General features: G+C 54.4%; 4 protein-coding genes, 1 long non-coding RNA gene and 1 other non-coding gene across 9 annotated transcripts; 1 reads left to right on the top strand and 5 right to left on the bottom strand.

The window, feature by feature from the left end:
• Window positions 1-450: 450 nt before the first annotated feature.
• KLK9 (kallikrein related peptidase 9) lies at window positions 451-8,225 on the bottom strand. The gene is made up of 5 exons (XM_040252179.1): window positions 6,743-8,225; window positions 6,452-6,608; window positions 3,761-4,026; window positions 1,841-1,977; window positions 451-1,208 (listed from the first exon to the last, which is right to left on the bottom strand). Exons 1-5 carry the CDS (start codon window positions 6,783-6,785, stop codon window positions 1,056-1,058), a joined length of 756 nt encoding a protein of 251 aa, XP_040108113.1. The 5' UTR covers window positions 6,786-8,225; the 3' UTR covers window positions 451-1,055.
• Window positions 664-735, bottom strand: TRNAG-GCC. The gene has a single exon. It is a non-coding gene; the product is annotated as a tRNA-Gly (tRNA).
• A 2,280-nt stretch (window positions 8,226-10,505) lies between the features above and the next one.
• On the bottom strand, window positions 10,506-15,495 carry KLK10 (kallikrein related peptidase 10). 2 transcript variants are annotated; one of them, XM_040252163.1, is made up of 6 exons: window positions 15,404-15,495; window positions 14,850-14,960; window positions 13,510-13,693; window positions 12,318-12,592; window positions 11,996-12,129; window positions 10,506-11,134 (listed from the first exon to the last, which is right to left on the bottom strand). In XM_040252163.1, the coding sequence occupies exons 2-6, from the start codon at window positions 14,944-14,946 to the stop codon at window positions 10,982-10,984; spliced, it is 843 nt and encodes a 280-aa protein (XP_040108097.1). In that variant the 5' UTR covers window positions 14,947-14,960; window positions 15,404-15,495; the 3' UTR covers window positions 10,506-10,981. The 2 variants fall into 2 exon arrangements, with proteins under 2 accessions (XP_040108097.1, XP_040108098.1); XM_040252164.1 differs by having other exon boundaries at window positions 15,355-15,458.
• Window positions 13,598-14,501, top strand: LOC120872092. Its single transcript, XR_005723172.1, has 3 exons — window positions 13,598-13,710; window positions 14,107-14,159; window positions 14,356-14,501. It is a non-coding gene; the product is annotated as an uncharacterized LOC120872092 (long non-coding RNA).
• A 1,778-nt stretch (window positions 15,496-17,273) lies between the features above and the next one.
• On the bottom strand, window positions 17,274-22,422 carry LOC120872034 (kallikrein-11-like). Of its 2 annotated transcripts, XM_040252180.1 has the most exons (6): window positions 21,651-22,422; window positions 19,795-19,868; window positions 19,213-19,369; window positions 18,609-18,874; window positions 17,965-18,101; window positions 17,274-17,442 (listed from the first exon to the last, which is right to left on the bottom strand). In XM_040252180.1, exons 2-6 carry the CDS (start codon window positions 19,832-19,834, stop codon window positions 17,290-17,292), a joined length of 753 nt encoding a protein of 250 aa, XP_040108114.1. In that variant the 5' UTR covers window positions 19,835-19,868; window positions 21,651-22,422; the 3' UTR covers window positions 17,274-17,289. The 2 variants fall into 2 exon arrangements, with proteins under 2 accessions (XP_040108114.1, XP_040108115.1); XM_040252181.1 differs by lacking the exon at window positions 21,651-22,422 and having other exon boundaries at window positions 19,795-20,048.
• A 152-nt stretch (window positions 22,423-22,574) lies between these two features.
• LOC120872035 (kallikrein-12-like) lies at window positions 22,575-27,337 on the bottom strand. 2 transcript variants are annotated; one of them, XM_040252182.1, is made up of 6 exons: window positions 27,115-27,337; window positions 26,895-26,950; window positions 26,148-26,307; window positions 24,945-25,204; window positions 23,931-24,064; window positions 22,575-23,030 (listed from the first exon to the last, which is right to left on the bottom strand). In XM_040252182.1, the coding sequence occupies exons 2-6, from the start codon at window positions 26,929-26,931 to the stop codon at window positions 22,875-22,877; spliced, it is 747 nt and encodes a 248-aa protein (XP_040108116.1). In that variant the 5' UTR covers window positions 26,932-26,950; window positions 27,115-27,337; the 3' UTR covers window positions 22,575-22,874. The 2 variants fall into 2 exon arrangements, with proteins under 2 accessions (XP_040108116.1, XP_040108117.1); XM_040252183.1 differs by lacking the exons at window positions 24,945-25,204; window positions 26,895-26,950; window positions 27,115-27,337 and having other exon boundaries at window positions 26,148-26,274.
• Window positions 27,338-27,988: the final 651 nt, after the last annotated feature.

Raw genomic sequence — 27,988 nt, 5'->3', positions numbered from 1 at the left:
CCTGGCGTGCTGCAATTCATGGGGTCGCAAAGAATCGGACACAACTGAGCGACTGAACTGAACTGAACTCCGGGCTTATGGGGAATCGCAACGCAGCGGCCGTGTTCCCTCTCTGCCGTCCATCGCCCACCCGATGCCCATCTTTTATCCTACAAAACCGGCAGAAGGAAGGCCGGACTCTGCACGTTTAATGCAAAATTGTCCCTTAGATCGGCGGGGACTGAGAGCCTCTCCCAACTTCTCTCCTCTCGGTCGGTCCCCGCCAGGATGAACACCCTGGACACGCCCAAGAAGGGGCCATGGTGCAGGATGGTGGGAGTGGGCAGAGACTGACCCACTGTTTGAGTTCCACGTGGGGGAAGGGACCCTCCAGTAAGGCGGGGTCGCTGACGAAGGAGGTGGGGCCGTAAGGGGAAATCTCATTGGACAAAGCTCTGGAGGGAGACGCTATTTATTAATTAACTTATTTATTTGGGGCTGTGCGGGATTCTCCTTGCTGCCTGGGCTTTTCTCCCGTTGTGGAGCCCGGGCTCTCGGCGCCCCAGCTTTTGTAGCTGGGGCGGGCGCGGTGGACTCAGCAGTTGCAGTCCCTGGACTCCAGAGCGCAGGCGCAGTAGTTGTGGTTCCGGGACTCTGATTAATCCCGGGCACATGGGATTCTTTTTCCCAGAGCAGGGATCGAACCCGCGTCTCCTGCATTGGCAGGCAGATTCTCTACCACTGAGCCACCAGGGAAGCACCTGAAGCTATTTAGTAGATGTCTTTCCCGAGGTAGACCGCAGGGAACGCTATTCTATGGGGGCGGTGCCAGTTCCTGGTAACTCAGAAATGCGGCCAAGAAGGGCGGAAGTGTCTTCCCGCTCCTTTCAACTGAGGCGCAGCTGTACAGTTCACGCGGAAACCCAGATCTGAATATCCAGAAACTGGGAACTTGAATATCCAGAAGTCATCTCCAGGCCAGCAGGGGCCAGGGGCTTAGACCGTTGAGACTGGAGTCTTGCAAATCCACCTACCCTGCCCCACCCTCCTCTCCTGGTCATCCAAGGCGCGAGGGCTCAGTTATCCTCCATGGTTTCTTGAATCCAGTCCAGGTAGTGGCACACACTTGTATAGACGGCAGGGCGCCGGGGCCTGGAGCAGGGTTCCGAGCCCCCGGACACCACACCGGCCAGGGTCCCGTTGCAAACCAGGGGGCCCCCAGAGTCACCCTGCACGCAGAACAAGAGCAGAGAAACTGTTAGGCCGATTTACTCAGGACCTGACACAAGGTATTTGCTCCCTCCGAGGAAGCTTCCAGTTCCCTTCTCCTCCAGTACCCAGGCATCCCGGTCTCCAGTCCCTCCTCCCTCAGTCGTGTCCAACCGCTTTGTGACCCCAGGGACTGTAGCCCGCCAGGCTCCTCTGTCCATGGAATTTTCCCAGCAAGAATACTGGAGCGGGTTGCCATTTCCTTCTGCAGGGGCTCTTCCCAACCCAGGGATGGAACCTGCGTCGCCGGTGTCTCCTGCATTGGCAGGCAGATTCTTTACGCTGAACCACCCGGAAAGGCCATAGAGGCAGGAGTAAAATCTCATGGCCCCCACCTCCCCCAAGGACCTAGCATCGTGGATCCTAACCCCTCTTCTCCCAGGACATAGAGTCCAACCCCCAGTCCCTTCCTCTTTTAGGTCCAGGAATCCTGGCAGGACTGGTCACCCCCCCGCCACCCGTCTCAGGACCCAGGTATCCCAGATCCTTCCCTGCTCTGTTCTAGGAAGCCTGGGGCTCCAACTGCCTTCTCCCCCAGGACCCCAGAGCTGCTGCAGGATACCCACCCCCGTCCTTCCCAGAGCCGTCTCACCTGGCAGGAGCCCCGGCCCCCCTCCCACAGGCCTGCACAGAGCATGCTGTCAGAGATGTGGCCTGGATACGCCCGGTGGCAGAGTCGGGGCTCCAGGATGCTGATGTTGGCACACTGCAGCGTCAGTGGGTACTCCGCTGTGGGGAAAGCAGGTCCGTGAAAGGGCAGCAGCTGTTTTCATCTCAACTCAGCACCACCCCCCTCCCCCGATTTCCGAAGGCAGACCCACCGTGCCACAGCCGGAGACTCTCCAAGACAGGAACCAGTGAGAAAGCAACAGAATCACAGCGTGGAGGAGAAACAGATGGAGACGAAGTGGAGATGGCCAAAGAGAGAGAAAGAAAGAAAGACACAGAGAGCCAAGAGATAAGAGATACGTATAAAACTCACACAGAGAAAAAGAGGGACCTTGATGGGAAGATAGACCACTGAAGGGGAAAGAGAATTCTCAGAGGAGGCATTGAAGAAATAGGGAGAAACAGACTCAGCGATGGAAATTCCCTGGTGGTCCAGTTGGCTAAGACTTCACATTCCCAGTGCAGGGGGCCCAGGTTCTATCCCTGCAGGGAACTAGATCCCGCATGCTGCAACTACTGAAGGCCACATGGTCTGGAGCCCGTACTTCGCCTGGATCAGCCACCACAATTAGAAGCCCGAACACCACAGCTGCAGGGTAACTAACTCCCCTCTCTCTGAAACCAGAGAACGCCCACATGCAGCGACAGAAACAAATATAATAAAAACATTTTTTTAATAAAGAAAGAGACCAAGAGACATCCAGCGAGAAAGTAGTGAGATCAAGGGGAGGAGACATTTACAGTGAGATGGCTGTAGATGGAGACTGAGACAAAGACGAGGAGACTAGAGATGGGGAAGTGGGGGAGGGGCTGTCTAGGGAAACAGTGGTTCTTGGAACCGCAGTGAACCAAAGAACCCACATGTTGTCTGAAGGGCACAGCCTCCACTGAATTCTGCCGAATTCTGCCCAACAGTGGTCGTTATTTTAGAAATACGGACCCAGCATTGTCAGTTTTGAATTTTTCAAGCAAATCAAGACACTTGGCTTTTATATCACATCGCTCAGGTTTTAACTGTTAGCAGCCACAAACTGACGTTTTTGTTTTTGTTTATTTTCACGGCCCTTTGAAAGCCAGTACTGCCTTGGGAAACCAAATTTGACTAATGGATGTGCTGATTTCTGACTCTGAGTGACATAGACCTCATTTCAGTTCTGAGATGCATGTATTTTCACAAGTAAACATCTCTGAAATCAGGATGTGCCTTCCAGTAAATGATGTCATACAGGGGTGGATGGGGACTTCCCTGGTGGTCCAGGGGTTATGAATCCATCTGCCAGTGCAGGGAACACGGGTTTGACCCCTGCTCTGGGAAGATTCCACTTGTCGCGGGGCAACCAAGCCTATGCACTACAACTTCTGAGCTGGCTCTCTAGAGCCTGCGAGCCGCAGTCACTGAACCCACGTACCCCAGAGCCTGCGCTCCGCAACAAGAGAAGCCTGCACAGCACAGTTAGAGAGGAGCCCCAGCTCGCCATAACTAGAGAAAGCCCTGGCACAGCAACAAAAACCAAGTGCTGCCAAAAATAAATAAGAAGGAATAAAATTTTTTAAAAAAGAAGTGAAAAAAATTGCAAACATGTCCTTTCAGCTATAGGTACTTCCGTGTATTTTATAAGAAAAGGATGGCTGAAACCTGTTTTTCTTTTACTCATTCTTAGTGGGTTGTAAGATAATGGTGCATCTTATCATTCATAGCATTTAGACCTGATGAAATATATGGATGCATAGATAGATGATAGACAGATAGAACATAGAGATGGAAAAGCAGAGACAGAGGCAGAGAGGGGCTTCAGACTCCTGGCATGAGACATCAGGGTGTCTTCAGTGGGCAAGGCTGTACCCTTAGGACTAGACACGGCCCCCCAGCCTGAGATGAGGCACTGGGTGCCTGGGGAGACGCAGGTCTGGCTGAGGTTGAGGGGCTGCACGGCAGGGCCTAGATGCGCCTTCCGGGGCAGACGAACCAACATGATGTCATTGTTGTGGTCCTGGGCAGTGAGGTCCTGGTTGAACCCAGGGTGAGGGAAGAAGTCTGTGGCCCGAAACAGCTGCTCCGGACCCTCCCATTTCCAGAGGTGGTGCTCCCCGAGGCGGACCCACAGATACCTGTTGGACAGGTGTCAGAGGTCAAGGTGGGAGAAGGCGAGGTGTCTTCTCGCCCCTGATCCTCTTTATTCTGACCACCAGGATGCTATGTGACTTTGCAAGGCACACACCCTCTCTGGGCCCCTGCTTCCTACTCCATCCCTTTGCCTCTACCTTCGTAGCTCTCCGCCAAAGCTCACACCTCTTCCTAGCCCCATGTCAAGTAAACCACCTTCCCCTCTGCCCCACCTGGAGCCTCAGTGGTGACCTGGGTCCCCTGGAACCATGGAGGCAGGTGAGGCCTCCGCCCACCGCACAACAACAGCCTCACAACCTGCACCCACAGGTCTGGTGGCTTCTGTGGGGAGTGGCGCTGTGTGTGTATGTGGAAAGGGTGGGATACGGAAAATCCCCAAGCATTTGTGGCCCAGACTCTTCCTGTCGGCTACATCCCTCATCTCTCAATGCACTTCTTCCTGAAATCTGGTCTCAGACCCTCTCCCTGCAGTGGCAGAACCCACTTGCTCTGCTCTGGGTTCATGCCCTGGACAGCCAGGGACCCTCAGGGTGTCTACATGTCCATCCTCCAACCCCTGACCTCCGACATTAGGGACCAGGCTAGTGACTGAGAACTCAGGCTTTGAGGAACATAAGGTGTTAGTTCTGTCTTTTCCCTCTCTGTCACACTGTTGCCTTGGTTTCTGTGTCTGGGAAGTCAGTCCCAGCCCCACCCCGCAGCCCCGACTTGTCCCTGCTCCTGAATCTCCTGCACCTCCATGTTTCTGCTTCTCCCCTCTGTCTTTGGTACTGAAATGTGGCCCTTGTTTTCCTAGCCTGATGTACAGGCCTGAGCTAAAGAGGCTCCAGCATGGAGTGGTGTATGATGGGAAATTCTCACAGAGCAGCCTGGGTAGCCCCTATGCTTCATTCTAGAGGGAAAATATCCAACAGGAGTCATGGCTCCTTTCCCCAGATAATATAAAAAGGATTTCTGCATCAGGTAGATTCCAGAATTCTATTAGAATGCCCAGAATCTAAGATTCTGAAACTCTAAGGTTCTAATACCTTGGAAACCCACAATTTTAGAATTCTATGAGGCTCAAGCTCTAGTATCTTAAGAATTTGAGATTCTAATGTTTTTGATGTCCCTGAATCAAAAAGTCTAAGATTTTTAAATTATCTGAATTAAATCTAGGACATAAAAACCTAGGGTTCTAATATTCTGGGACAGTAAAACTAGAATTTCATCATTCTAGAAATCTAAAAATCTTTGATTTTTAGAAGTGTAAGAATTTAGGTTTCAAATAGTTTGAAACTCTAGAATTCTCTTGGTTAATTAACACTTTGGGGATTTTAGAAATCTTGAATGATAGCATGCAGGAATAGTAAATCCACCAGATTCTAGACATGTATAAACATAAGTTTCCAGAATTCTCTTGGTTCAAGATTCTAGAATTCTAAAAGCCACAGTATTCTAGGACACTGTAATTCAGACTATAAGCTTCCCTACTCAATGAACCTAGCTAGAACACTTTGAATCTAAGATCCTAGAGTTGCGCTATCTGACACAGTGATTGAGTGCTTAAATGCGACTAGTCCAAACGGAGATGCAACATACTTGTAAATGCAAGCCTGGTTTCAAAGACTTAGTATTAAAAAAAAAAAAAGACTAAACTATGTCATTCATAAGTATTTAAAATTGATTACATGTTAAAATAACATTTTGAGTATGGCAAGTTAAATCTATTATTAAAATTAATTTTACTCTTTTTTTTTTTTTTTGCCTTTTTGGTGTGTCTGCTAGAAAACTTACTTTCCTACATGGTTAGGGTTCTATTTCCATTGGATAGTGCTGCTCCAGACTACTCAGTTTCTATCTGTCCCTGAATCTACGTTTCTCCAATTCAGCAACATCACTAATGTAATTACTTACTTACATTAGTGTAAATCTCCTGGATGCAAGATTTTAGGAATGTACAGCTCTGGATTTTTCCAGGTCAGAGTCTAGGCATCTAGGAGTCTGAGTGAGTGAAGATGATCAATAATGTCCAACTCTGCAACCCCATGGCCTATAACCCACCAGGCTCCTCTGTCTATGGGATTCTCCAGGCAAGAATACTGGAGTGGGTTGCCTTCCCTTCTCCAGGGGATCTTCCCAACCCAGGGATCGAACCAGGTCTCCTGCTTTGCAGGCAGATTCTTTACCGTGTGAGCCACCAGGGAAGCTCATCTAAAAGTCAAAGTTTCAAAATCTACACCCTGAGGACCAGGTTCTTTAGGATGCTAGAATTTAGACAGTCAGCTCTCTGTCATTCTAGGAGTTGAACTCTGGGGAACAGAAGTGGAGGCTTGGCCCTTCCTGGAGCCCATGGCTCCCTCCCTCCTCTACAGAGGTCCCCAGCCCTCTCTCTCTTTCCTGACCTCCAGCCCCCTCTGGGTCACTCACCGTTTGCGGCAGTGGGCAGCTGTGAGCAGCCAGCGGTCACTGATGAGGGTCGCCCCGCAGAAGAGATGGGTGAGGTGGAACAGCCCAGCCTGCCAGGGCTGCGAGTTGGGGCGACATTCCTTGGCCCCGATGGCTCGGGTGTCTGCCCAGCCCTGCCCTGGGGTGGAGATGGGAGGCAGAAGGGTTATCGGAGAGCCAGGTGGGAGGGTTCAGGGAGAGACGCTGGACAGAGGGCCTGATGGAAGGGTCCCGGGGGGGCCGTGGAGGGGAGCATGATGGAGGGAATCTCACCTCCCAGGAGTGAAAGCAGAGCACAGAGGAATCCCAGCCTCATGGCCTCTGCGGTGCCTGGATCTTCGAGCCTGTGCTCAGTGGCCCTGCTTCTTTATGGTAAGCCATGCTGTCTTCCTCCTTGGGGCCGCCCCATGATTAATCTGGGTTGGGACATGTCCCAGGAAGGAGGGGGAAGCCCAGGGGCCTTGACTGGGGGCCTTGGGGAGGCAGACCGCACTGGTAGACCCTTCGTCAGGATGAGCCAGGGGCTGGCAGCATCAGGGGTCTGGCGCAATGGAGGAGGGGCCCAGGGTGAGACTGTCCTTCTCAAGTGGGCTTTCCAGAAAGGGCAGCCCTGATTCACCCTGACTTCAGGGTGGCAGCATCCGGCTACAGGATATTCTGTGGCCTGGAGGAGGAAGAGAGAAAGGAGGAAGGTCCCTAAGGTGGAGTCCTAGGGTGGAAGCAAGTTCATTTTGAATGAAGTTGCAGTGGGCTAGGACCAATGCCCTGGGCAGGCTGGAGCGTTACCTGGCAGGACCTCCCAGGAGTCTGAGTGAGTGAAGAGACTACGAGTGGGAGAAAGAATCAGAACTCAGAGGGAAGAAGGCAAACCAGCCGGCAGGATGGGGGTGAGGTAGGGAAATAGGGAAAAAGAAAAAAAAAAAAAAAAACACAGGGAGACAAAGACACTGAAGGATGCAGGTGAGAAAAAGAAAAAGACAGAAACACTGTCTGGCGTGGCAGAGACTACAAAGGGAGCTGCACACCCACAGAACCTTCCCTGCCATGGGGACCTGGGCCCCTTCCCACGAGGATAAAGGCCTCTCCCAGGAGGTTGAGAAATATGATCCCATCTGGGTTAACCTACTCTTGTCATAACCTACTTCCGTTTCCACATCTCTACCACCCCAAGGATCCAGGTGCCCAACCTAGCTGGTACTAAGCACTTTTCCCATTAATGCCACCAGATCTTGGCTAAGTCCTGAGAACATGGTTTTGTTTCTTTTCCACCCTTCTCCATCTTTCTAGTGTTCTTCATATCACCCCATGTTCCTTGCCTCTCTCCCCATCCCTCCTTCTCACCAGATGAGCAGTCCCTTGAGAGCCAAGCCAGATCTGACTCATCTCTGTGTTCCTTGCATCACCCTCTTCAGGAGTGGGCTCATGGGAGGCCTCAGGAGATGTTAACTGAGTGAGTGAATGTCTTTCTCCATATCCTTGTTAGTAGTGAACTCCTACTCATCCTTCACAACCCAACCTAAATGCCCCCTCCTCCAGGAAGCCTTCTCTGATTCCTCCAGGCAGAGTACATCTTTTCCACACTGGCCCTTCTACTCTCTGTTGGTGTAAGACTGATTATCAAGCTGGGTCTGGGCTCCCTTGAATGTGTGTACTTCACCATGATGTAGTGGTTTGGAGCATGGACTCTGGAACTGGACCATTTGGGTCCAAACCTCAGTGATGGTAATTATTAAGTGTGTGATCTTGGGCAAGTCACTGAACCTCTCTCAGTTGCTCCATCTACTAAGTAGCAATAATAACTGGGGTTGTGGGAGGATTAACACATATGAAGCACAACAGTGGTAGGCATTCAAAAAACATGCCTGTCCCCTTTCTACAGAGCCCTGCGCTGCCTCCATCATAATACAGATCATCCACGACTGCAGTTGCCTTGTATGCTCTGCAGGCTGGGAGGTCCTTGAGACCAGAGACTGAATACCTACTTACTATGTGCTAAGTGCCATACTAACTGCTTTATAGAGTATTTTGATAGCTAGCTTTTTTTTTGACTATTTACTCTTTGCTGGCAGTTGGGTCAACATTTCACGTATGTTTTCTCACTACATTATCACAAGAGTCTAACCAGTCTCTATTTCACAATGGAGATAGCTGAGGTAGAGGCAGCACCCAAGAATTTTGCTCAAGTCACACAGTCAGTGAGTTACAGAAATATATTTCCTTCTCTACCTGGTGAACTCCTACTTATCCTTTAAAACCCCATGCATATGTCCCCTCATCTGAGAAGCCTTCCCTGATTCCTTCAGAAGGAGTCTTCAGGCCCTCTTGGGAAACCCTGGGCCTTCTTCTGTTACAGCATTGATCATTTTGTGTTATTTGTTAATTTGGCGATACGTTGAATGCCTTCTATGTGTCAGGCATCAGACTAGGTGCTTAGAAAACCACAGTGAATAAATCAGAGTCCCTGCCTGAATTGACTGGGTGAGGGGAAGGAGACAGGCCATTATGGAGTAAACAGATACTGAGATCATTTTTGCTATAACAAGTGCTGCAAAAGAAATAAACAGAGCGATGGATTAGTGACCAGTGTGGAGGAATACAGTGGGGAGAAGCTTTCAGCCAGGGAGATCCTGGAAGGCCTCCTTGAGGAAGTGACTTTGAATAGGGACCTGAATGACAGGAATGTAAGGCTTGCCTGTCTCCTGGACCAGACTAGCAGCTCCTTGAGGGTAGAGCCTCGTCTGATTCATCTCCAGGACCTGGCATGGCACACAGCTCAATAAACACTTATGATGTGACTAAAGGAATGGGTGAATTGCCTTTAAAAATGAATCGAGTTTTTGAGTTCCCACCTACTTTGCTCTGATTCTTGCATAATAAGTTCAGCTGATATGCTTCATTGGCGTTTCCTGGGTGTGCTAATAGGGGTGGAGAAACAGTGGAAGAGAGCTGTGTAGACTCTGCTCAAACGCTGTGCCCCAGTCTTCTACGGGCTCTGTTGGGGGGCAGGGACCTTTCGGTCACCACTGGGTTCCCAGCACGCAGTAGTGAGCCTGCCATACAACTGGTGCTCAATAAATTGATGTTGGAAAGAGAAAACAAAATAACCTGTGCAGGTTAGAAAATTTCTATCGTGCACGTGTTCCACTTGAGTTGCCACTCTAAAGTCCAGGCTCAGTGGAGGAGACACTCAGACTTCTGTTAGCTTTGCTTGGATTCTGTGTATAATAGCCCCCGTTCTGTGTGCTCAGTTATGTCTGACTCTCTGTGGCCCCATGGACTGTAGTGCGCCAGGCTCCTCTGTCTGTGGGATTTCCCAGGCAAGAATATTGGAGTGGGTTGCCATCTCCTCCTCCAGGGGATCTTCCTGCTTTGGCAGGAGGATTCTTTGCCACCAGCGCCACCTGGGAAGTCCCATTTAGCCCCTAGCATGGGAATATTTATACCGTAACAGTTTCAGGGAGAGGACAAGAACCCCTTCATCCCAGATTTTCAGGGCAAAAAGCTCAAAGCCAATTAAGGTGAGGGGAGGGGATGGAGTTGGAGTGTCTGGTTGTCAGGTCGGCCAATGAGAATGGAGATGTGGTAGAGATGGAATTGGATGGGGATGGATCTAACTAAGAAACCAAAACATTTCCCTTAAGTTTCAGAGAGTTTCTTTGCGTAAACTTAGCAACTGAGTTAGGGAGAGGTCCTCTCGTCTTAGAGGCTAAGATGCCTGTAATTGAGGTCCCTTGAGTTTCGGTGGCCCTAGCCAGGCATGGAAGGTACCAGATGACTCAGAGACAGCCCAGTTCCTGGGACAGGAGGAACAGGTGTTGGGTGGACCCCAACATGGGAAACAGTGGGAGGGAAGAAGGAAATGGTTAAGAGGTGCTCTACAGAACTTGACAGGAAGAAAGAAATGCGATTCTCCCATCATTCCTGATGGATGGGGCTGGGAATGCAAAGGGTGGTTAGGATTAGAGGCTATCCCTGCGCTTTTCTCTCCAGGTCACAAAAATCACACACATGCCCACCAGGACCTGGTGCCATTTAGTCAGAGTTCACCACCTACCATGTTAATACTTGATGTGGCAATTTCCATGACAATCTACACACACAGGTTATAGTCTCCTCATGACATGTTTTATGAGGTAAGCACTTCATTGTTCCGGCTTTCCAAGTGAGGCTAAACTGAGGCTCAGAAAAGGTACTTGGCTTGCCCAAGGTCACACAGCAGGCAGCGGTGAAGAAGGCCAGGTCAGGTGATGGATAACTTCTCTCAGAGACTAGTGACTACCAGCTTCATTTCTCATGAACAGAACTTGGCCACCGCTTTCTGCATCTCAGCTTCAGCATGGGCAAAGAGCAGCATTGGGCAAGGGGTGTGAGGAAAGAGGAGAGATGTTAGCAGGTGTGCATGGGTGGCAGAAATTTGAGTGGGGCAGGGGGAGAGCCCAGCCCAGCTGGAGGAAGGAAGGGAAGTTGGAGGAAAAGGGCAGGCGGAGAAAGAGTTGCAGGGCATCTCCTGCATCAGTTGGAGCGGATGGTCTTCTCTATCCAAGAGCGGTACTTGCAGATCTGAGTGTAGACGGCTGGATGCTGGGCGGAGCCGCAGGGGTAAACGCCCCATGAAAGGATGCCCTGCAGGGTCTCGTCACAGACCAGAGGGCCACCAGAGTCACTCTGGGAGTGGGAGAAAGGAGAGATCAAATAAATACACCAACGGAAAGGCTGCCACTTGGGGGTCTCGGGTACTGATGAGGAAGGGAGGGGTCGGGTATGCCTGGAGCTGGGTTGGGATAAACCTAAGGTTGGGGTCAGGTTGAGGATGAAGCTGGAGATAGGATGGCACTGAGACTGCCATTCATGGTAGGTGAGGGATGGAGCAGGCTAGAGATAAGCATGCGGTCATGCTTTAGGAGGGCTACCCTGGTGGCGCTGCTGGTAAAGAACCCGCCTGCCAACGCAGGAGACATAAGAGATGTGGGTTCGATCCCTGGGTTGGGAAGATCCCCTGGAGGAGGGCATGGCAACCCACTCTGGTATGAGAATCCCACGGACAGAGGAGCCAGGCAGGCTACAGACCATAGCGTTGCAAAGAGACAGACACGACTGAAGCCACTTGGCACGTGGGCGTTTAGGAATGGCTTGAGGATGGGGATGTGGTTTGGGATGGGGTAGGAAGAGGTTGGGAGAAGAAAATGGCAACTGGCTCCAATATTCTTGCCTGGGAAATTGCGTGGACAGAGGAGCCTGGAGGGCGACGGCCCATGGGGTTGCACAGAGTCAGACACGACTGAGCAACGCATACAGGATGGGGAGACGGGCTTGGGAGTGGAGGTGGAGACAGGGTTGGGCGTGAGAAGGAAGTAGAAAGGAAGGACATAAGGAAGTAGAGTTGAACATGGGGTTGATGTTGGGGGTAGCAGTGGGATAGTGCTGGACGTGGGGAGGAAACTGGGCTGGGAGTCGGGGGTGTCTGTTTTCCCATAGCCTCCCTGTCCTGCTCCCACCAATCAGAGACCCTCCCTGGCCAGTCTGTACCTGGCAGGGGTCCTGGCCCTGATCCAGTCCTGCACACATCATGTTGCTGGTGATCACACCGGGATAGAAGACTTCACACTCCTTAGGGCTCAGGATAGTGACCCTGGAGCAACTCAGGCCCTTGTTGTACTTCACTGGTGGGAGAAAGCATCGAGTAACCCTGGGCCCCGGTTCCCCAACCCCCCAGGCCCCAGGAGTCCCGACACCCAGACCGTGCCCCTCCCAGGCCCCAGGCTCCCAACCTCTCCTCCGTCCAGGCGTCCCGGCCCCTCATACTCCTTCCCCGAGATCCAGGCCCCACCCTGGGACCCCTGGCTCTTGCCTCTCCGGGAGGATGTGGTGGCCCAGCCGGCGATCTGGCACTGGTCCCCGGGCTGCGTGCAGCGGAAGGGCAGGCGCAGGGGCCGCACTCGAGGTCCCGGCACCACGGGCCTGCCGAGCTTCAGCAGCATGAGGTCATGCTCGTCCGTGCGCCTCGGCAGGATGGGGCCCGAGCCCTGCTGGTACTTGGGGTGGACGATAGGACGCGAGGTCCGGCGCAGCTGCTCGCCCTGCAGCAGCAGGAGGTGGTCATCCCCGACTCGAGCCCACAGGGGCCTGGGGAGGGAAGAGCCATAGAGGGTCAAAACCTTCATCAGGACTGGGCCTGAACCCCGAGTCCCTGGGAAGGAGGGTTCAGGCATTGGGGTCGGGGTGGACTCGGGTCCTGGCAGGGGAGGGGGCTGGGGTTGGGACTCCAGGGTCTGAGGGAGAAGGGGCTGGAGGCCTAGATTCCTGGGTCTGATGGTGGAGGGGGCTGGGACTCCTAGGTTTGAGGAAGCAGTGTGTAGGGGAGAAGGGAGCTGGAGACCTGAGGTGGGGGGCATGGAGAGGTGTGGTCACAGGTTTGGGTCCCTAAGTTCTGCAGGATTTGAGGGCAGAGGGTCTCCAGGGGTAAACCTACTCTTTTTTTTCCTCCTTCAGTGAGGACTCACAAGGTGAATAACTTCTTTTAGTTTTAAAGTCCTAATCACACTAGACCCCAACTTCTGTCTGCTGCACACAACTGTCTACACCTAAATGGAAAACCCTGATGTTGGGAAAGATTGAGGACAGGAGGAGAAAGGGGCAACAGAGGATGAGATGGTTGGATGGCACCATCAACTCAATGGACATGAGTTTGAGCAAACTCCAGGAGATAGTGAAGAACAGGGAAGCCTGGTATGCTGCAGTCCAGAGGGTCACAGAGTCCGACATGACTTAACGATTGAACAACAAAAACAAGACAAATGGAACCCTAAGAGATTCCCCTAGGCCGTGACTCCGGATGGGCCCAGAATCGCTGAGAAAGACCACACTGCCCCCTCGTGGCCACAGCACAACCCCACCTCTCTTCGTACAGGAAGCCCTCGAGGACTGCCCCCACGTGGAGCTGGCAGGTCCATACCGTCACGTGCTCCCGCCCCCCGCCCCGCCCCGTGCCTGGGGCCTGTCTCCCCAGCCCCTCCGTAGCGCCCCAGAGGAGCTCCCCCTACTTATTGTTCCCGCAGTGTGCAGCGGTGAGCACCCAACTCCTGTCCACCAGGACGCCGGCGCAGTGGAACGAAAGGCCGTTGAAGAGGGACACCTGCCAGGGCTGCGAGCCGTGAGCGCACGGGGCGCCGGAGGCCACGAAGTTGGAGCTTGTGTCGTTTGCGGGGAGCAGCAGAGCCTCCGAGACTGGAGAAAGAAAGCAGGTGGGGGTCAGAGCAGGCAGGACAGTATGGCAAGCACTGGGTTTGGGATCCGAGTGAGGCCACAGGATGGAGCTTTTTGGGGGGTGGTGGGCATAGCCTGAACCCGACGGTGTGTGTGGGAATTGGGGGTCCCGAAGCAACCTAATGGAAGTGGGCGGGGAACGGCGTGAGAGGGGAAAGGAGACCTAAGGGGCTTCCTCTGGTGGCTCAGACAGAAACGAATCTGCCTGCAAGGCCGGAGACTCGCGTTCGATCCCTGGGTCGGGAAAATCCCCTGGAGGACGCAATGGCAACCCAGTCCAGGATTCATGCCTGGGAAATCCCGTGGACAGAGGAGCCTGGCGGACTACAGTGCCTGATGAGTGAGCGACTGACACTTTCACTTTCACTTGCAAGGAGACACAAGAGGCTGATTCTGGAGGAGTGAGGACTGAACCGAGTACTGGAAAGTCAGGAATACAAGGGAGGAGGCGGGGGTATGGGGGCGTGGCGAAGGGCGGGGATAGAACGCTGGGCGGGGCGTGTGAAAGTTAGGGCTGGGAATAACGCTACCGCGATAGCAGAAGGGGAGAGGGCAAAGGCCTGGGATAGGGACCCCCGCCCCTGTTGGTCCGGTGACTGAGACTCCACACTCCCAATGCAGAGGGCGTAGGAGTTCAATCTCTGGAGGGAACTAGATTCCACAGGCTTCAGCTAAGAGTTCGCCGGCAGCGACTAAAGACCCCACACGTCGAAGCTAAAAAGATGCCCCAACTAAAAGTTGCAGCTGTGTGCTGCAACTAAGACCCGGCGCAGCCAAATAAATAAATACATATTTTTTAAAAATAAAAGACTTGGGATTAAAATAGGGCGGAGTAAGAAGTGGCGGGGAAGGGAAAGGCGAGGACAAAGTCGGGGGTGTACTGATCCTAGCGGAGTGAAGAGGGTTGGGATAGCTAGGGCGGAGTTAGAAGAGAGGCGGGTCTGACTTGGGGGCGGGCCTTTCCGAACCGGTGGGTGAGGGCTGGGGGTCCCAAGGGGAGGAGAAATGAGCGGCAGGCTTGGTAATAACAGCCCACTCTCCCATCGCCTCCCCTTCCTCCGCCCGCCGCCCTCCCCGTTCCCCCGCGGCGCCCTCCAAGCCCCGTTCCCCGCCTCACCCCAGAATTGCGCCATCAGTAGCGGTAGCAGCAGCAGCTCTCCCAGGCCGCCCTGAGCGCTGGAGGCGGCGGAGAGGTGGAGACGTGGGGGTCTCATGGCCAGGACCTATGCTGGGGAGGAGCAGCGACGGGGGCAGTTCAAAACACTTGCCGGGTCCGAGCCCCCCACCTTGCCTGCCCGTCCGCGCATCCTGGACCACCCCAACCGCTGGGGACCCATTTAACCTGTGACCGGCTGACGCAGGGGTGGGTAACCTGGCGATTCGGGCCTGAACCGTCAGTGATGGGCTCAATTACCCTAATGACGCCCCTCTGGCGTCCTCCCGCACTCCCCTTCCCACGCCCGAGGGCAGCGCCCTCCCGGCCAGGGCTGGCCGGGGTGCCGGCCTCTGGGCGCTTCAGGTTCCTGTCCTCCTTCTTATAAATGGGCTGGAGCTTCGAGGCTCAGAGGATAAAGAAGATGAGTCTTCAACAAGTCTCCTACCCGCCACCCGAAGGTGCCCACCTGGGCTCTGGCGACCCACCCCCACCAAGGTGAGGAGCGTGCCGCTCACCTGGGAGCCGTCGAGGGGAGAGGGGAAGACGTGCCTCAGCCCTGCCGTGTGGGCCGCTGGACTCCTCTGCCAAGGGACCCCTGGGCAGGCCTCCCCTTTTAACCCCGAAGAGCCTGTTTCCCCACCCTCCCCCCAGGGAGGTACCCACTCCCTTTCTCTCTCTCTAATTATGCCGTGGGTGAGGCTGGGCCCCAGATTCCTGCTCTGGGAGGGGCCGGGAATGCAGGCTTCTCCCAGTGCTTGAAACACCCTTTCTGAACTTGGATTTCGTGGGGTTTCCCCAGGTCCAGTGTTTCCAGAAGCCTTCTTAGGTGAGGTGAGAGGGGGGCCACATCCCCAGGAGTTTCCCGGGGGTCACCGGCATAGTGTTGGAGACATATGACTGTAAGCAGAGAGGAGGGAAATAAACAGGGAAACGCGTACCTATAGTGACGTAATGGGAAAAGCCGGACTGCTGACCTGAAAAGTGGGAAGCAGAGAGATAAGACAGACTGAAGGAAAAAGAGTGGGAGCAAGAGACACACACACAAGGAAAAGAAAACACAGAGAGGCAGGTGCAGACACAGAGGCATGCTCTGTGCTCGGGTGCGCATCCGTCCACAGCCAGAGCAGTGCCTTTGTGTGTCCCGGCCCCTGTGTGTAGGGGGAGGTTCTGCGTCCTGTGCGGTCACTTCCCGTCCTTCCTGCCACCTGTGGGTCTCCAGGTGACACACGAGCCCGTGAGTCACAGGAGGCCGAAAGCTGCAAGGGGCATCGCACGGCACTTCAGCCAACTCCCTCATTTCGGGTGAGGAATGGGAGGCTCAGAGAGGACAGTGACTCACAGGAGGTCACACAGCAAGGTCCATGTAACCACACGGAGGCCCCAGTTTCAGCTCTGGGCTCTTACTCCTCCTGCCAGCTACCTCCCCTGCCAGCTGAGCAGAATGTGAGAAGAGATCTAGTTCTGGACTATTTGTGACGCATCTTCTCCAGCAAGAAGTGAGTTAATTCCAGAGGTTTGTCCGGCTCTTGTGCCATCCAATTGAACTTTCGGCTGTGATGGAGAGGCTCTGTATTTGCTATCCAAGGTGGTAGCCACCAGCCGCAGGTGGCTACAGAGGTTTTGACATGCGACGAGTATGACTCAAGGATTACATTTCTGATTTTAGGCTATTTAAATTTAATTTTAAATAGCCACATGTGGCTAGTGGCTATTGTATTGACCTGCACATGTCCTGATGAACTACCTATTATGAAGGTTGGAAAGAAAACAATGATCCCTTCCTTTTATTGGGTCTCAGCTATGTGCAGGCTGACTGACGTAGTGTGCATACTTCTGCATGCATGATTTTACAGATAAGGAAAGGAGTCTTAATCAAGGCAGTATTGTTAAGAAATGATCCCTTGCTCCTCTTACTTGCTGGCTGTGTGACTGTGAATAGGCAACTTCCTATCTCTGTGCCTTAGTTTTCCTCATCTGCAAAATGTGTGTAATAATAACAGCACCAACCTCATATGGTTTTGTGAAGATTGTGTTGGTCAACATATTTAAAAGCCCTGGGACCAGGGTCACTGGCACACAGGGAACATTCGAAAGATTCATTCGTTTAGTAAATATTTATTGAAACCTTAGTGTGTGCCAGGAATTTGGTTTGTAGCTGGAGGTACAACAGTGAGCCAGACAGCTATTTTCACTTCCAGGGTCACAAGTCAGAATGATGCAGGAACAGAACCCAGTCTCCCGATCCAAACCTCACGTTGATTACCAAGTTAACAGCATCACTTGTGGCCAAGGAGGGCCCCCCACCCCCACCAAAGTACATGAAAGGGGTCCTGGCTCAGGCTTCCTTATTAACAGAATGAACAGGAAACCACAGCCCCAGGTAGGGATCAGCCGGTCCTGGCTAATTGTTCTCCATGGTCTTCTGGATCCAGTCCACATATTTGCAGACCTTTGTGTAAACACCAGGCTTTTTGGAGACAGCACATGGATCCTGGCCCCAGGAGATGATGCCTTGAAGAGACCCGTTACAGACCAGAGGGCCCCCAGAGTCACCCTGGAGATGGGGAAAAGAGAACCAGTTAGAGAGGAGGCGAGAGGGGAAAGTGTTCATGGTCTTTCAGAGGAGGTGCGGATGGTGTTGGAAGAGAGGTGGAGATTGAAGATGGGACTGGCTGGGGGATTGAGGATGAGGTTAGTTACGGGTGAGAACAAAGATAGTATAGAGAACTGATTGGGGGGCCTTCCTTGGTGGTCCAGTGGATAAGAATCGGCCTTCCAATGTAGGGGACTTGGGTTCAATCTCTGGTCAGGAAACTAAAATCCCACATGCAATTAAGCCTGCGGTCCACAACTAGAAAAAGAATTATCTGTGGATGGTTGGGGTTGGAAATAGGGGTGGGGATGGGAGTGGACCTGGGGATTGTGTTTAGGTTAGAAATGGGAACCAGGAGTGGAGCAGGATTGGGGGGTTGCCGGGGAAAGTTGGGGAATGAGGTTCTGGTTGCTGATGAAGATGCAACTGAGGGGGGAGTTGGGAATGGAAATGCGGTCAGAGACCCAGGCCCTGCCCTCTGACCTGGCAGGAGTCCTTGCCCTCTTTGCGGACACTGGCACACACCATGGTGTCTGTGATGTTGCCAGGGTAGGCGTCCTCACACTCCCCGTGCTTGATGATGGTGACGTTGGCACACCGCAAGGTACGGGGCAGGTGCACTGTAGAGACGACATAAGGGGCAGAGAGAATGAGAACCCCTCGTCCCGTCCCCACTCTGCGGGGCTGCCTCTAACCCCAGCAGAGAACCAAGGCCCTTTCTCTGCACCCAGCTCCCATCCTTCTTGCTTGCAGCCAACTCACCTCTCTGCTTGTAGCGACAGTAACAGTAATGCCATTAAGTAAAATTCTTTATGCCAGTTGCTCTATAAACATTATCTATTGTGATTATTCTCATCTTATAGAGAAGCCATTTGCCTAAGGACCTACAACTCTGCAGGTCGTGGATCTGAAACTGCACATCCGATCTGCTGAATCCAGGCCCTCCCCAGCCCTTACTTTTCCACGCTTCCTTTCCGCTTATCCCACTATTGACACCCCCTCATGGCCGCCTCTTGTATTACTGCAAGTTCTCGCCTTTGAAGGTTCCTCTGGCTCCCGCTGTCCTTCTGCAATCGTAACCACCGTGCCCCCCCACTCCCCATCACGTTCCCCTCTGGAGCCCCTACACTGGGGGCTGGACATGGTGCCCCAGCCGGAAATGAGGCAGTTGGCCCCAGCAGGGACACAGCATGGCGACACGGTGAGGGGTCGCACGGCCCAGGTGAGGTGGGCCGGGGTCATCATCTTCACCAGCATGATGTCGTTGCGGTGGTCTTTGTTGGGGAGGCTGTTGTTGAAGTCTGGGTGGGGGAAGGACTTGGTGGCAGTTCGGGTCTGCTCACAGCTGTCCTGCTGCCGGAGGCTGTGCGCTCCCAGGCGAACCACGTATCGGCTGAAGTGGGAGACATGCGGCGGTCAGAGATGGAAGGGGAGGGAGACACAGGAGATGGAGAGAGGTGTGGGGGAGGGGGGGAGGGACGAAGAGAATGAGGAAGCGCGGCTCCACCTCCAACCTCGCCCCCATCGCCCACCACGACCTTATCCTCAGCACGACATCCGACCCCCGAGCCCAGCACCATCCCGGCTTCCGAAATCCTTCATCCTCCTCCCACCGTCGATCCCTGACCCCACCGGCCCCACCCGAGCCCCGTCCTCCCTGGCCTCGAGCCCACCCATCTCTCCATCTCCAGCCGCCTCCCCTCCCGGCCCCTCCCCGGCCCCCGCACCCACGGCTTGCGGCAGTGGGCTGCTGTCAGGAGCCATCTGGGGGCGATGAGTGTGGCCCCGCAGAGCAGCCTCGTCTTCTGGAACAGAGCGGCCTGCCAGGGCTGAGAATGAGGGGGGCACTCATAGCCCTTGATGATTCTGGTCTCTCCCCCGACGTGCCCTAGAAGGGTGTGGGGAAGCAAAGGAGGGGGCCCAGGCATGAGAGGACTCCCAGAAATGGCAGGAAGAGGCTCATAACCCTGGGGACGCACTGTGTGGACAGGCTGGGTGTTAGATGAAATCCTTCCATACCAGTTGCTCAGGAGCCACTGTCCTGAGCTCTCTGATTATCTCCCACACCCCCTCAGCTGCCCCAGCCCCTCCTTTGGGACCCTCTTTGCCCTCTCCCTATTCTAGCTCTGAAGAGAATACACCTTTAGGTGGCAGGGGGCACCTGGGACTCGTTATGGCTCATCTACTCTTTCAGATGCCTTGTTATTCTGTATTTTTAACATCAGCTCCATCAGTGTCTACACATAGAGGGCTGGGAATCCTAGAGACTTGGGAGGCCCCTGCCCGTCCCCCCCGCCCCCACCGCCACTGTACCTGTCACCAGAGCAAACATGATTAACTGCAGAGTCATCATGGCCTGGAGCGGGGAGGGCAGGCCCCAGGTTCTTCTGGGGACAAGAGTGACAAGGGGTCAAATCACTTCCTGGGGAGATGGAGGGCTGGTCCGCGACCCTCTCACCCCCTCGCCTGCTCCCCCAGCGAGAAACAGCCAGGTTTGCAGAATTCCCTGGTTCTCACAGCACCCCAACCTCCAAATTTTTAAAATAAATCTCTACTATGGAGGGTGGCTTTGCCGGGGCCCAGTCCCAGTTGGGGGCTTTCCCAGTGGCTTAGCGGTAAAGAATCCGCCTGCCAATGCAGGAGACCTGGGTTCCGTCCCTGGGTGGGGAAGATCCCCTAGAGAAGAAAATGGCAACGCACTCTAGTATTCTTGCCTGAAAAATGCCATGGACAAAGGAGCCTGACGGGCTACAGTCCCTGGGGTTGCAAAGAGTCGGACACGACTGAAGCGACTGAGGACACACGCACGTGATCCCAGTTGGAACCTCCAGAAGCTAGGGGAAGGCTTTGGCCAAGGCAAGGGATGGGCTGACTCTGTGTAGTCAGCCATGGGACCTTGGAGGCCCTTCTTGCCCACCTGAGACTTAGGGCCCAGCCAGCTGGAGATGGGGGGATAAAGGGAACCAGGCTCCATTCAGAACCCACCCCAGAGCTATCTGGGGTGTAAGAGGGAGCTCAGCCTGGGACAACATTCTGACCCCCAACCCTGCTGAACCCCTGCCCCTTGGGAGAACAGCTAGACAGGGCAGAGTGGGGCAGGTCACCTGGCCAGTGGGGGTGGGGGTGGAGGATTGGACTTGGTGACGGAAGCTGGGGTCAGAGGACACTGAGATTGGGGTGAGGGGCAGCCTGATGGAGATACAGATCAAGGCAGACAGACACAATCCCTCCACCCTGAGAAGGATGGAGCAGGAGGAATGATGCCAGGCGAGGCCTGGCACCCTCAGCAGGGCACCTTCCCTCTGCCCTCCCACCCCACCCCCAGACTCACGGGTGCTGGGGCTGGGGCTCAGGGGGCAGCAGTGTGGCTGAGGCAGCAGGTCTTGGAGCGGGAGGCACCAGGAAGGTGAGCAGGCAGGGGTGGCCCAGGGCGGGCCCAGGATGACTGGCCTCCCAGCCCTGCCTCAGCGCCCGGGGGGCAGGGTGTGGGGGCACTCCCCAGCCTGGCCCGGGCCCTTGGATGTGTTGCCCACCTGCCACTGTTGCATCCCCGGGTCTGTCTGCTCTGTGCATCCGTGTCCCCTCACACGCCTGCATCCATCTGTCTGCTTCCTTTCCAGTCACTGTGAATCTGCCTTCATCTCTCTCACTTTTCTATAATTGTGTGTGTGTGATTTTTCTTTCTGATCCTTTCTCTCTCTATCCAACGCTGTTTTTCCCTCCCAGTCTCTGCACGTCTCCTGTAATTCTTTCCGTCTTTCTGTGCCTCTCTCTCATCTCTGCCTCCCTCCATCCCTGTCCTTCCATCTCTCCCCATATCCATGTCTAAATCCCTCTCAGTCCTCCTCCTCTCCCAGTCTGGCTGTGTCTCCTGTCCTTGCTCCTCCCTTCCCACAGCCCCCAAGCCCAGGGGGATCCCTGGCCCCTTCCTTCACCGTTCCAAGGAGTGGGGTGGGGGGACTCAGGCATCACACAGGTGGGGCTGCTGCCAGGTGGAGGGGCAGGCAGGAGGGTGTGGGAGGCAGGTTGGGGCCTGTGGGATTCCAGGCCCAGTAGAGGGAAGTCCGCCCTGGGCTGGCACCCCTCCCCATCAGGGCTCCTCTGGGGCTTCACTTCCCTGCCCACCCTTCTCCCAGGGTCCTCGGGAGCCAGCTGTGGCCCTTACTCACTCTGTGACCTAGGTCCGATGACTTCCGGAATCTGAGCCAGCTCAGCTTCCTCCCCTTTAAAACTCAAGTGCCGATCCCTACTTCTGCAGGCTTGTTTATTATCACTTAGATCTCCCTCTGTCTTGCCCTCCTCTCTCCCCTAATGAGATGTGAAGCAAGACTAGGGGATAGGCTTGGGTTCTGACAGCAGCCAGCCTTGGCCCCAAATCTGGGCACTGCCTCTTCCTACCACAGTGACGTGGGATGAAGGACTCCACCCGGCTGAGGCTCAGTTTCTTCATCTGTGAGGTGGGGGTGACAGCTCTGCCTCAGGGGGTTTGGATGAAGACTCAAGGAGAGCCGGGTACAGTGGGCATCCAGCAAAATGTTGCCACGGCTGTCCTGATTGCCCCTCTCCCTCTCCCATCTCAAGTGTCCCTTGCATTCACTGGGGAGAAGAAATTCTCTTTCTAACTTCTGGAGAGGTTATGAAGACTGACCCTAAGAGGTGGGCAGAACTATTTTAAGACTGAGGCTGGGTCCTCTTGCTTTCTAGGGCTATACCCACTCCTCTATCATCACAGACATCAAAACAGACCTGCACCCTACATTAAATATAACACATGCTCAACTCTGAGTGAGCCAAGTTGTGATTGGCTTGTGGGAAGAATATTATGTTTTATAGACACTTAATTAAATGGTAGTGAATTTTGATCTTGCGGCTTTCATTTGGTATTTTGGAGCTGACAACCGTGTCCCTTCCCCGCACCCCTGCCCCAGCACACACACACACAACCCCATGTCAGGTCCTTCATGGCCCTTTGAAAAGTTTATAAGCTCTAAACTTATAAGTTCCTGTTGTGGCAGATGGAGAAAAATGGCCTTAATTTCTAATGTAATTTTCTCTAGTGCAGTCACTTGAGGCTCCTGAGGGAAAACCCTTACCCTCTCTCATCTTTATTTCAACACCTGTGGGTAGGGTAACTGATGAGCCCTCCCTCTAATCTCAACAAGCAGAGGGATTCAGACAGACAGTCTCTCCTCCAGGTTTATTTATTTCAGACAGTCACACACTTCCTTCTGCTTCAACCGTGGGTCTTAGGAGGGCTGGCTGGAGTTGGGAGTTCTGCCAAGAAGATCCCCAGCTCAAGAAGAGTGGGAGCTAGAGGTGACGATGGAGACGGTGTTGGCGCTCTGCGGGTCAGAGTGGCCCCCAAGCTGAGGTATGACGATGCAGACAGCAGGTCAGTTGTTCCTCATGACCGTCTGGATCCAGTCCACGTATTTGCAAATATTGGTGTAGACCCCTGGGATGCCCTCTTGTCCACAAGGCCCCACGGATCCCCAGGACACCAGACCCTGAAGGACCCCGCCACACACCAGGGGACCCCCGGAGTCACCCTGGAAGACAACAGGTGAAGGAGCATGGTATGAACATGGGGAAACCCTGTTCCAGTTTGCCTCCTGCTCCTTCACCCATTTCTTGGGCCTTGAGGACGGTGGCTCCAAGCCTTGTCATCAGAGAAAACAAGCACAGCCAGGTTCCCAGAGGACAACAGTGACTAAACAGAGACGAACACATTGTCCCTAGGGGCCAATCCCAGGGAAGGAGGGCGGGCCTCTATGCCAGGGTCTCTCAAAGACAATGGCTGAGCCCTGACCAATGAAGGAAGAGAGTGCAGGCACCAATGACCAATCCCATTGGGGGAGGGCGGGACTCCATGGGCTCAAGGAACATGGCTGGGGCCCTGACCAATGAGGGAAGTGGACACCGGTACCGGTGACCAATGGTAGAGAAGGAGGACTGGACTTCTCAAGAATCCTCTCTAGGACTCTGGCTGGGGCCCTGGCCAGCAGGGAGGGGCAGCCTTCTAGCTGGAGGACCAACAGGACAAGCTAGCGGAATTACAGGATGAGAGAGCCCTCCAGCCCCTCTCTCCTGCTCCATCCAGGAATCGTTCTCACCTGGGCCAGCACCAACAGGAGGATGGATAGTATGGGGAAGACCCAGGACTGGAGAGACATGCGGTCACCTGCCTGAGCTCCGAATGTCCGCTACCTTTTGCTCTCCCTCCCTTTGTGCCCCACCCCAAATCTCTCCTGCTCTGTATCTGCGCTCCCTGTCTCTGCCCTCCACTCCCTGGGCTCTCTCCCTGGCGCCTTCTGTGCCTCTCCTTCTTTCTGACCTCATCTCTCTCCCCGTCTCCTCTCTCTGACTTGCCCTCTCCGCCCGCCACCCCCACCCCACCCCGTTCTCCCTCCCCTTCCTCCCGTTCTGGGTGTTGCCTGCAAGTCGCTCACCTGGCAGGCATCCTCCCCGGCTTCGCCTCCAGCACACACCATGTTGTCAGTGATTCTCCCCGGGAACACTTCCCGGCAGGTGGCATTGGAGACGATGGAGAGGCTGAGGCACTGGAGTCGGTCTGGGAACGGGCCTGGAGATGGAAGATGGATGCTGGAGGGTCCCCCAGTGCTTCCCTCATCCCGCACCCCCTCCCCCAAAGAGGCCACATGGAAGCCCGATACAAGTTTATCCTCCACTCCCTCCCTGTGACCTCCAAGACAATCCTCAGGCCTTTAAATTTCAGATGATTTCATTACATAGTGGCTCTTGATTTCAATTCATTGGCCCAGTCCCCCCGACCTTTAGCCTGTAACTCAGATATAGTAACTCCAGACCTGACCTTCTCCTTCAATCCCAGCTACTGTGACCTTTGACATCCAATCTTTTTAACCCTTTGAGCCCACCTTGGCCTCATGTCTTCTCTCCGTCTCTGTCTTGTCTTCACCTTAACCTCTGACCTCGGCTCTGCATCCTCTAAACCACAGGTTCCTACTCCAAAGTGGCCTCTGATCCTAGTTTACTTGACCCCAGACTCCATGACCTCTAACCCTTGGCTCCACACACCAAACCCTATGGCTTCCAGTCCCGGACTAGTGACGCCTGATGGAACCCCAGTTTCCGTCCTCAGATTGCGGCCGACATCTGGGTCCCATGACCTCAACTCCACAGTGACTGAAACCAGAGCCCATGACCCATGACCCCAAGATCCTATTATCTATCCCTTTTGCTCTTGCCTGATGACCCTTGATATCTCTCCACCTCTAACCTCATCCCTGACCCATGACTTCCGACTCCATATTCAAGCACTGAAACACTTTGACTCCCAAGGCCCTTGATGCACCATATTCTTAGACCCCAGGGCATGATCCTGATGGGGGACCGTTTACCCATCCTTCCTCTGAGAAGGCAAGACCCTTGACCTCTCACCCTATACCCCAGCTCTGTCCCTCCTGACCCCAAGACCCCCTTACTCCATGGGTGGTTGGTGGTGCCCCAGCCTGAGATGTGGCACTCGGTGCCAGCTGTTGCACAGGTCGTAGGCAAGGGCAGGGGCTGGACGCTGGTGGTCAGCCGGACAGGGGTGCCCAGTCTCAGAAGCCGGAGGTCATTGTCATGTTTCCCCAGGTTGCCTCGGTAGCTGGGGTGGGTCACCGAGAGGCCACTGCGTCGGATCTGTTCCGTCCAGTCCAGTTTGCTCAGGCTGTGTTCCCCCAGGCGCACCCAGTACCTGCTAGGGGGGCACGGCGGGTGGTAGGTGGGCTGTCCCGGGGCTCCCAGACCCCTTGCCCCTCTCTACTGCTCTGCACCTTGATGGCTGTTCTCTCGCTCCTTCATTCCCTTGCTCTCGCCCGCTCTGTCTCTTCCCATCTCTCGGTCTCTGTTGACCCTTGCCCTCGCCCGCTCTGTCTCTTCCCGTCTCTCGGTCTCTGTTGACCCTTGCTCTCGCCTGCTCTGTCTCTTCCCGTCTCTCGGTCTCTGTTGACATTGCCATCTCTCCTTCTCTAGCGCTTGTCCTATTTGTCCTCTCCAAACCACTGTGTCACCTTCTGATTCTGATTCTCTTAGCTGGTGATGCCCACGGAGGCAGGGACCTCTGTTAGTCCTGTCCACTGCCCTGGGATGGGGCACCTTCTACCACCCAGCAGAAGGCCTGGGTCATCACTATTGTCAACTAGATGAAGGGGGAAATAATAAGTAGATTCTGTTTGTCTTGCTGGTGTCCCTCCCTGTCCCCACATCTCTCTGTCTCTCCATCCATATCTGAGAGCATCAGACTTATAAAGCCCAATCCCCTCATTTTACAGATGGGACCACTGAGGCCCAGAGAGGTACCAGATGTAGCCTTTGACATTGCACAGAGAGTTTGGGTCAGACATGGGTCCATGGCTCAGACTGGGCCAGGGGACACTAGACTGGTGACACACACCATGTGGGAAGGAAATGAGCCATGAGGGAACGTAGGGGCAGGGTGGGCAGGTTGCAAGGCCCCTGCCCTCCACCCCACAGCTCCCCACCCAGGTCCACCCCAGGCGCATTGTGAGGAAGTCCTACTTCCGGTCTAACCTCAGGCTCTCTTGTTGCAGGACCATCTCCTTACTCCTGTGAGCCCCTCCCCTCCCCACCACGCTCCCTTTGACCACCCTGAGTAGGGAGGCTCCCAGGTTGGGGCTTACCTGCCGCTGCAGTGAGCAGCAGTGAGAACCCACCTGCGGTCAATGAGGACCCCCCCACAGCGCAGACGGGTGCCCTCAAACAGCCCCACCTGCCAAGGCTGAGAGTGAGGAATGCACTCTGTGCCATTAGTGATCTTCTCTTTGGCCTCGTGGCTGAACCCTGAGGACGGGGACACAGGGCAGAGAGACGGGGGTCAGAGGCTTAGAGATTGTGGATCAGATAGAAAGAGGAGTACGCAGCTCTGGTGCACACAAGCCACAACTAGGAAGTCTGCGCGCCTCAATGAAGGATCCCACATGAGCCACGAAGATCCCACGTGCTGCAACTAAGATCCGATGCGGGCAAATAAATAAATTTGAAAAAAAAGAAAGAGGGATACAGAATGGGCAAGAGAAAGGCGAGAGAAAGAAACAAGAAACTGAGAGACAGCAGGGGCCGGGGGCCGGGTCAAAGGCAGGGAGACACAGACCCATGATACACCAAGAGAGACACACTGAAACACTCAGAGACAGAGAGAGAGAGAGGAGAGTGATGCTTCAAGACAGAGATTCAGAGAGAGAAAGGACAGAGACGTGGTGACAGGGAGAGACAGAGGGGAGATGGGTTGGAGGATGGAGGAAGAGAGAGAGGCACATGACCCCGGGAGATGGAAATGAATGGAGATGTCGATCTGCCAGCCACCCTCCCCTCCTCAGTGCACGGCATTCTCATGAGGGAGGGACCCACCTTCCCTCTGGGGGACTCACCAACGAAACACAGGAGCAAAAAGATGCTGGCCCTCATGGTGGACCACTTCCAGGTTCTGGGGGGGACAAGATGCAGCATCTCAGAGATGGCAAGTGGACCCTCCCGTTCCCATCCCTTCCACCAGCAACTCCATGAGGAGGGGACGGTCCACACTCCCGTCCCCTCAAGGGTCCCCCCCCCACCCTGCCTCCCACCGGTGTCTGCCTGCTTCCTTCTCACCTGGTCTCTCTGCCTGCCGATTCCTCCAGGTGTCTGTCGTGATCAGCCTGTCTGCCTCTCTCTCTCTGCTCTCTCTACCCACCCACCAGCTTGTCCTTTCATCTGCCGGCTACCCTGCCAGTCCACGCTCCCGCTGTCCACATGTCATGCTGTCCACCTGTCTCCCTCCTTCTGTCTGTCTGTCCCAGACCAGCGGCTGACACAGCTTTTAACTCTCTTTGTCCCAGCCCATGCTGTTTTTCCGGGTTGAGGGAAGGGGCAAGGAAGTCATGGGGTGGGGCGTCCTCTAATCCCGGGGAAACTCTTCTAGGCTAATGACACTTGACTGAGATTTACAGTTAAATGGAGGGGGGACGGGGCCCGGATGACTCTGGAGAGAAGACCCAGCCCCTCTCCTCCCCTCCTCTCCAGACCAGCCAGCAGCCACTGACTCACGGCCAACTGGGAGCCGAGTTCTAATCCCGACTCCAGTGACAAGCCTCAGGGAGGGTTGGGGAGGTGGATCCCTGGGACTCATCCTCCAAGAGGTGCAGGGAAGGGTAGAAATGAGAGTCAGGGAAACCGAGGGCAGAGAGAGCCCGAGAAAGAAGAGGTGGAAAGGGAAGAGGTTTCAAAATAGGTGAGACAGGAATTTCCAAACCGGGATCTAAGGAAGTCTGGTTCTAATGGAAGTCTTAAAATGCGCAAGCAATTCTTTTCCTGGCTTTCAGAGCACAGGTTTTATGATATCAGGTCGATTTATCTAATTCCATGGAAACAGTTTTGCATGGGGACTTCCACTGAGAAAGAAATGGAATAGGGAACAGAGAGGGAAGATGAAAGAGATTTAGGGCAGAGTCCTCTCTCATTCTCTTTCTGCCATCATCTTTTTTTT

This window comes from Oryx dammah, unplaced genomic scaffold, assembly GCF_014754425.2.
Source record: "Oryx dammah isolate SB20612 unplaced genomic scaffold, SCBI_Odam_1.1 HiC_scaffold_13, whole genome shotgun sequence".
In the NCBI taxonomy this organism is placed as follows: Eukaryota; Metazoa; Chordata; class Mammalia; order Artiodactyla; family Bovidae; genus Oryx; species Oryx dammah.
Note: the sequence above shows the minus strand (reverse complement) of the source record. Positions and strands in the feature narration are given on the sequence as shown.

Excerpts from the sequence above, each read along its gene's own strand:
- KLK9 (XM_040252179.1), bottom strand. The coding sequence starts at position 6,785 with ATGAGGCTGGGATTCCTCTGTGCTCTGCTTTCACTCCTGGGAG. Across the intron at positions 6,609-6,742 it reads TCTGCTTTCACTCCTGGGAG|GGCAGGGCTGGGCAGACACC; the intron begins GTGAGATTCCCT and ends TCTCCACCCCAG. Across the intron at positions 4,027-6,451 it reads GCTGCCCACTGCCGCAAACG|GTATCTGTGGGTCCGCCTCG; the intron begins GTGAGTGACCCA and ends CCTGTCCAACAG.
- KLK10 (XM_040252163.1), bottom strand. The coding sequence starts at position 14,946 with ATGAGACCCCCACGTCTCCACCTCTCCGCCGCCTCCAGCGCTCAGGGC. Across the intron at positions 12,593-13,509 it reads GCACACTGCGGGAACAATAA|GCCCCTGTGGGCTCGAGTCG; the intron begins GTAGGGGGAGCT and ends TTCCCTCCCCAG. Across the intron at positions 11,135-11,995 it reads AGGGCCAGGACCCCTGCCAG|AGTGACTCTGGTGGCCCTCT; the intron begins GTACAGACTGGC and ends TCCCACTCCCAG.
- LOC120872034 (XM_040252180.1), bottom strand. The coding sequence starts at position 19,834 with ATGATGACTCTGCAGTTAATCATGTTTGCTCTGGTGACAG. Across the intron at positions 18,875-19,212 it reads GCAGCCCACTGCCGCAAGCC|CCGATACGTGGTTCGCCTGG; the intron begins GTGGGTGCGGGG and ends CTCCCACTTCAG. Across the intron at positions 17,443-17,964 it reads AGGGCAAGGACTCCTGCCAG|GGTGACTCTGGGGGCCCTCT; the intron begins GTCAGAGGGCAG and ends CCCCATCTCCAG.
- LOC120872035 (XM_040252182.1), bottom strand. The coding sequence starts at position 26,931 with ATGAGGGCCAGCATCTTTTTGCTCCTGTGTTTCGTTG. Across the intron at positions 26,308-26,894 it reads TTTGCTCCTGTGTTTCGTTG|GGTTCAGCCACGAGGCCAAA; the intron begins GTGAGTCCCCCA and ends CCCCGTCCTCAG. Across the intron at positions 24,065-24,944 it reads CACCACCAACCACCCATGGA|GCCCGTTCCCAGACCGACTC; the intron begins GTAAGGGGGTCT and ends TTCCATCTCCAG.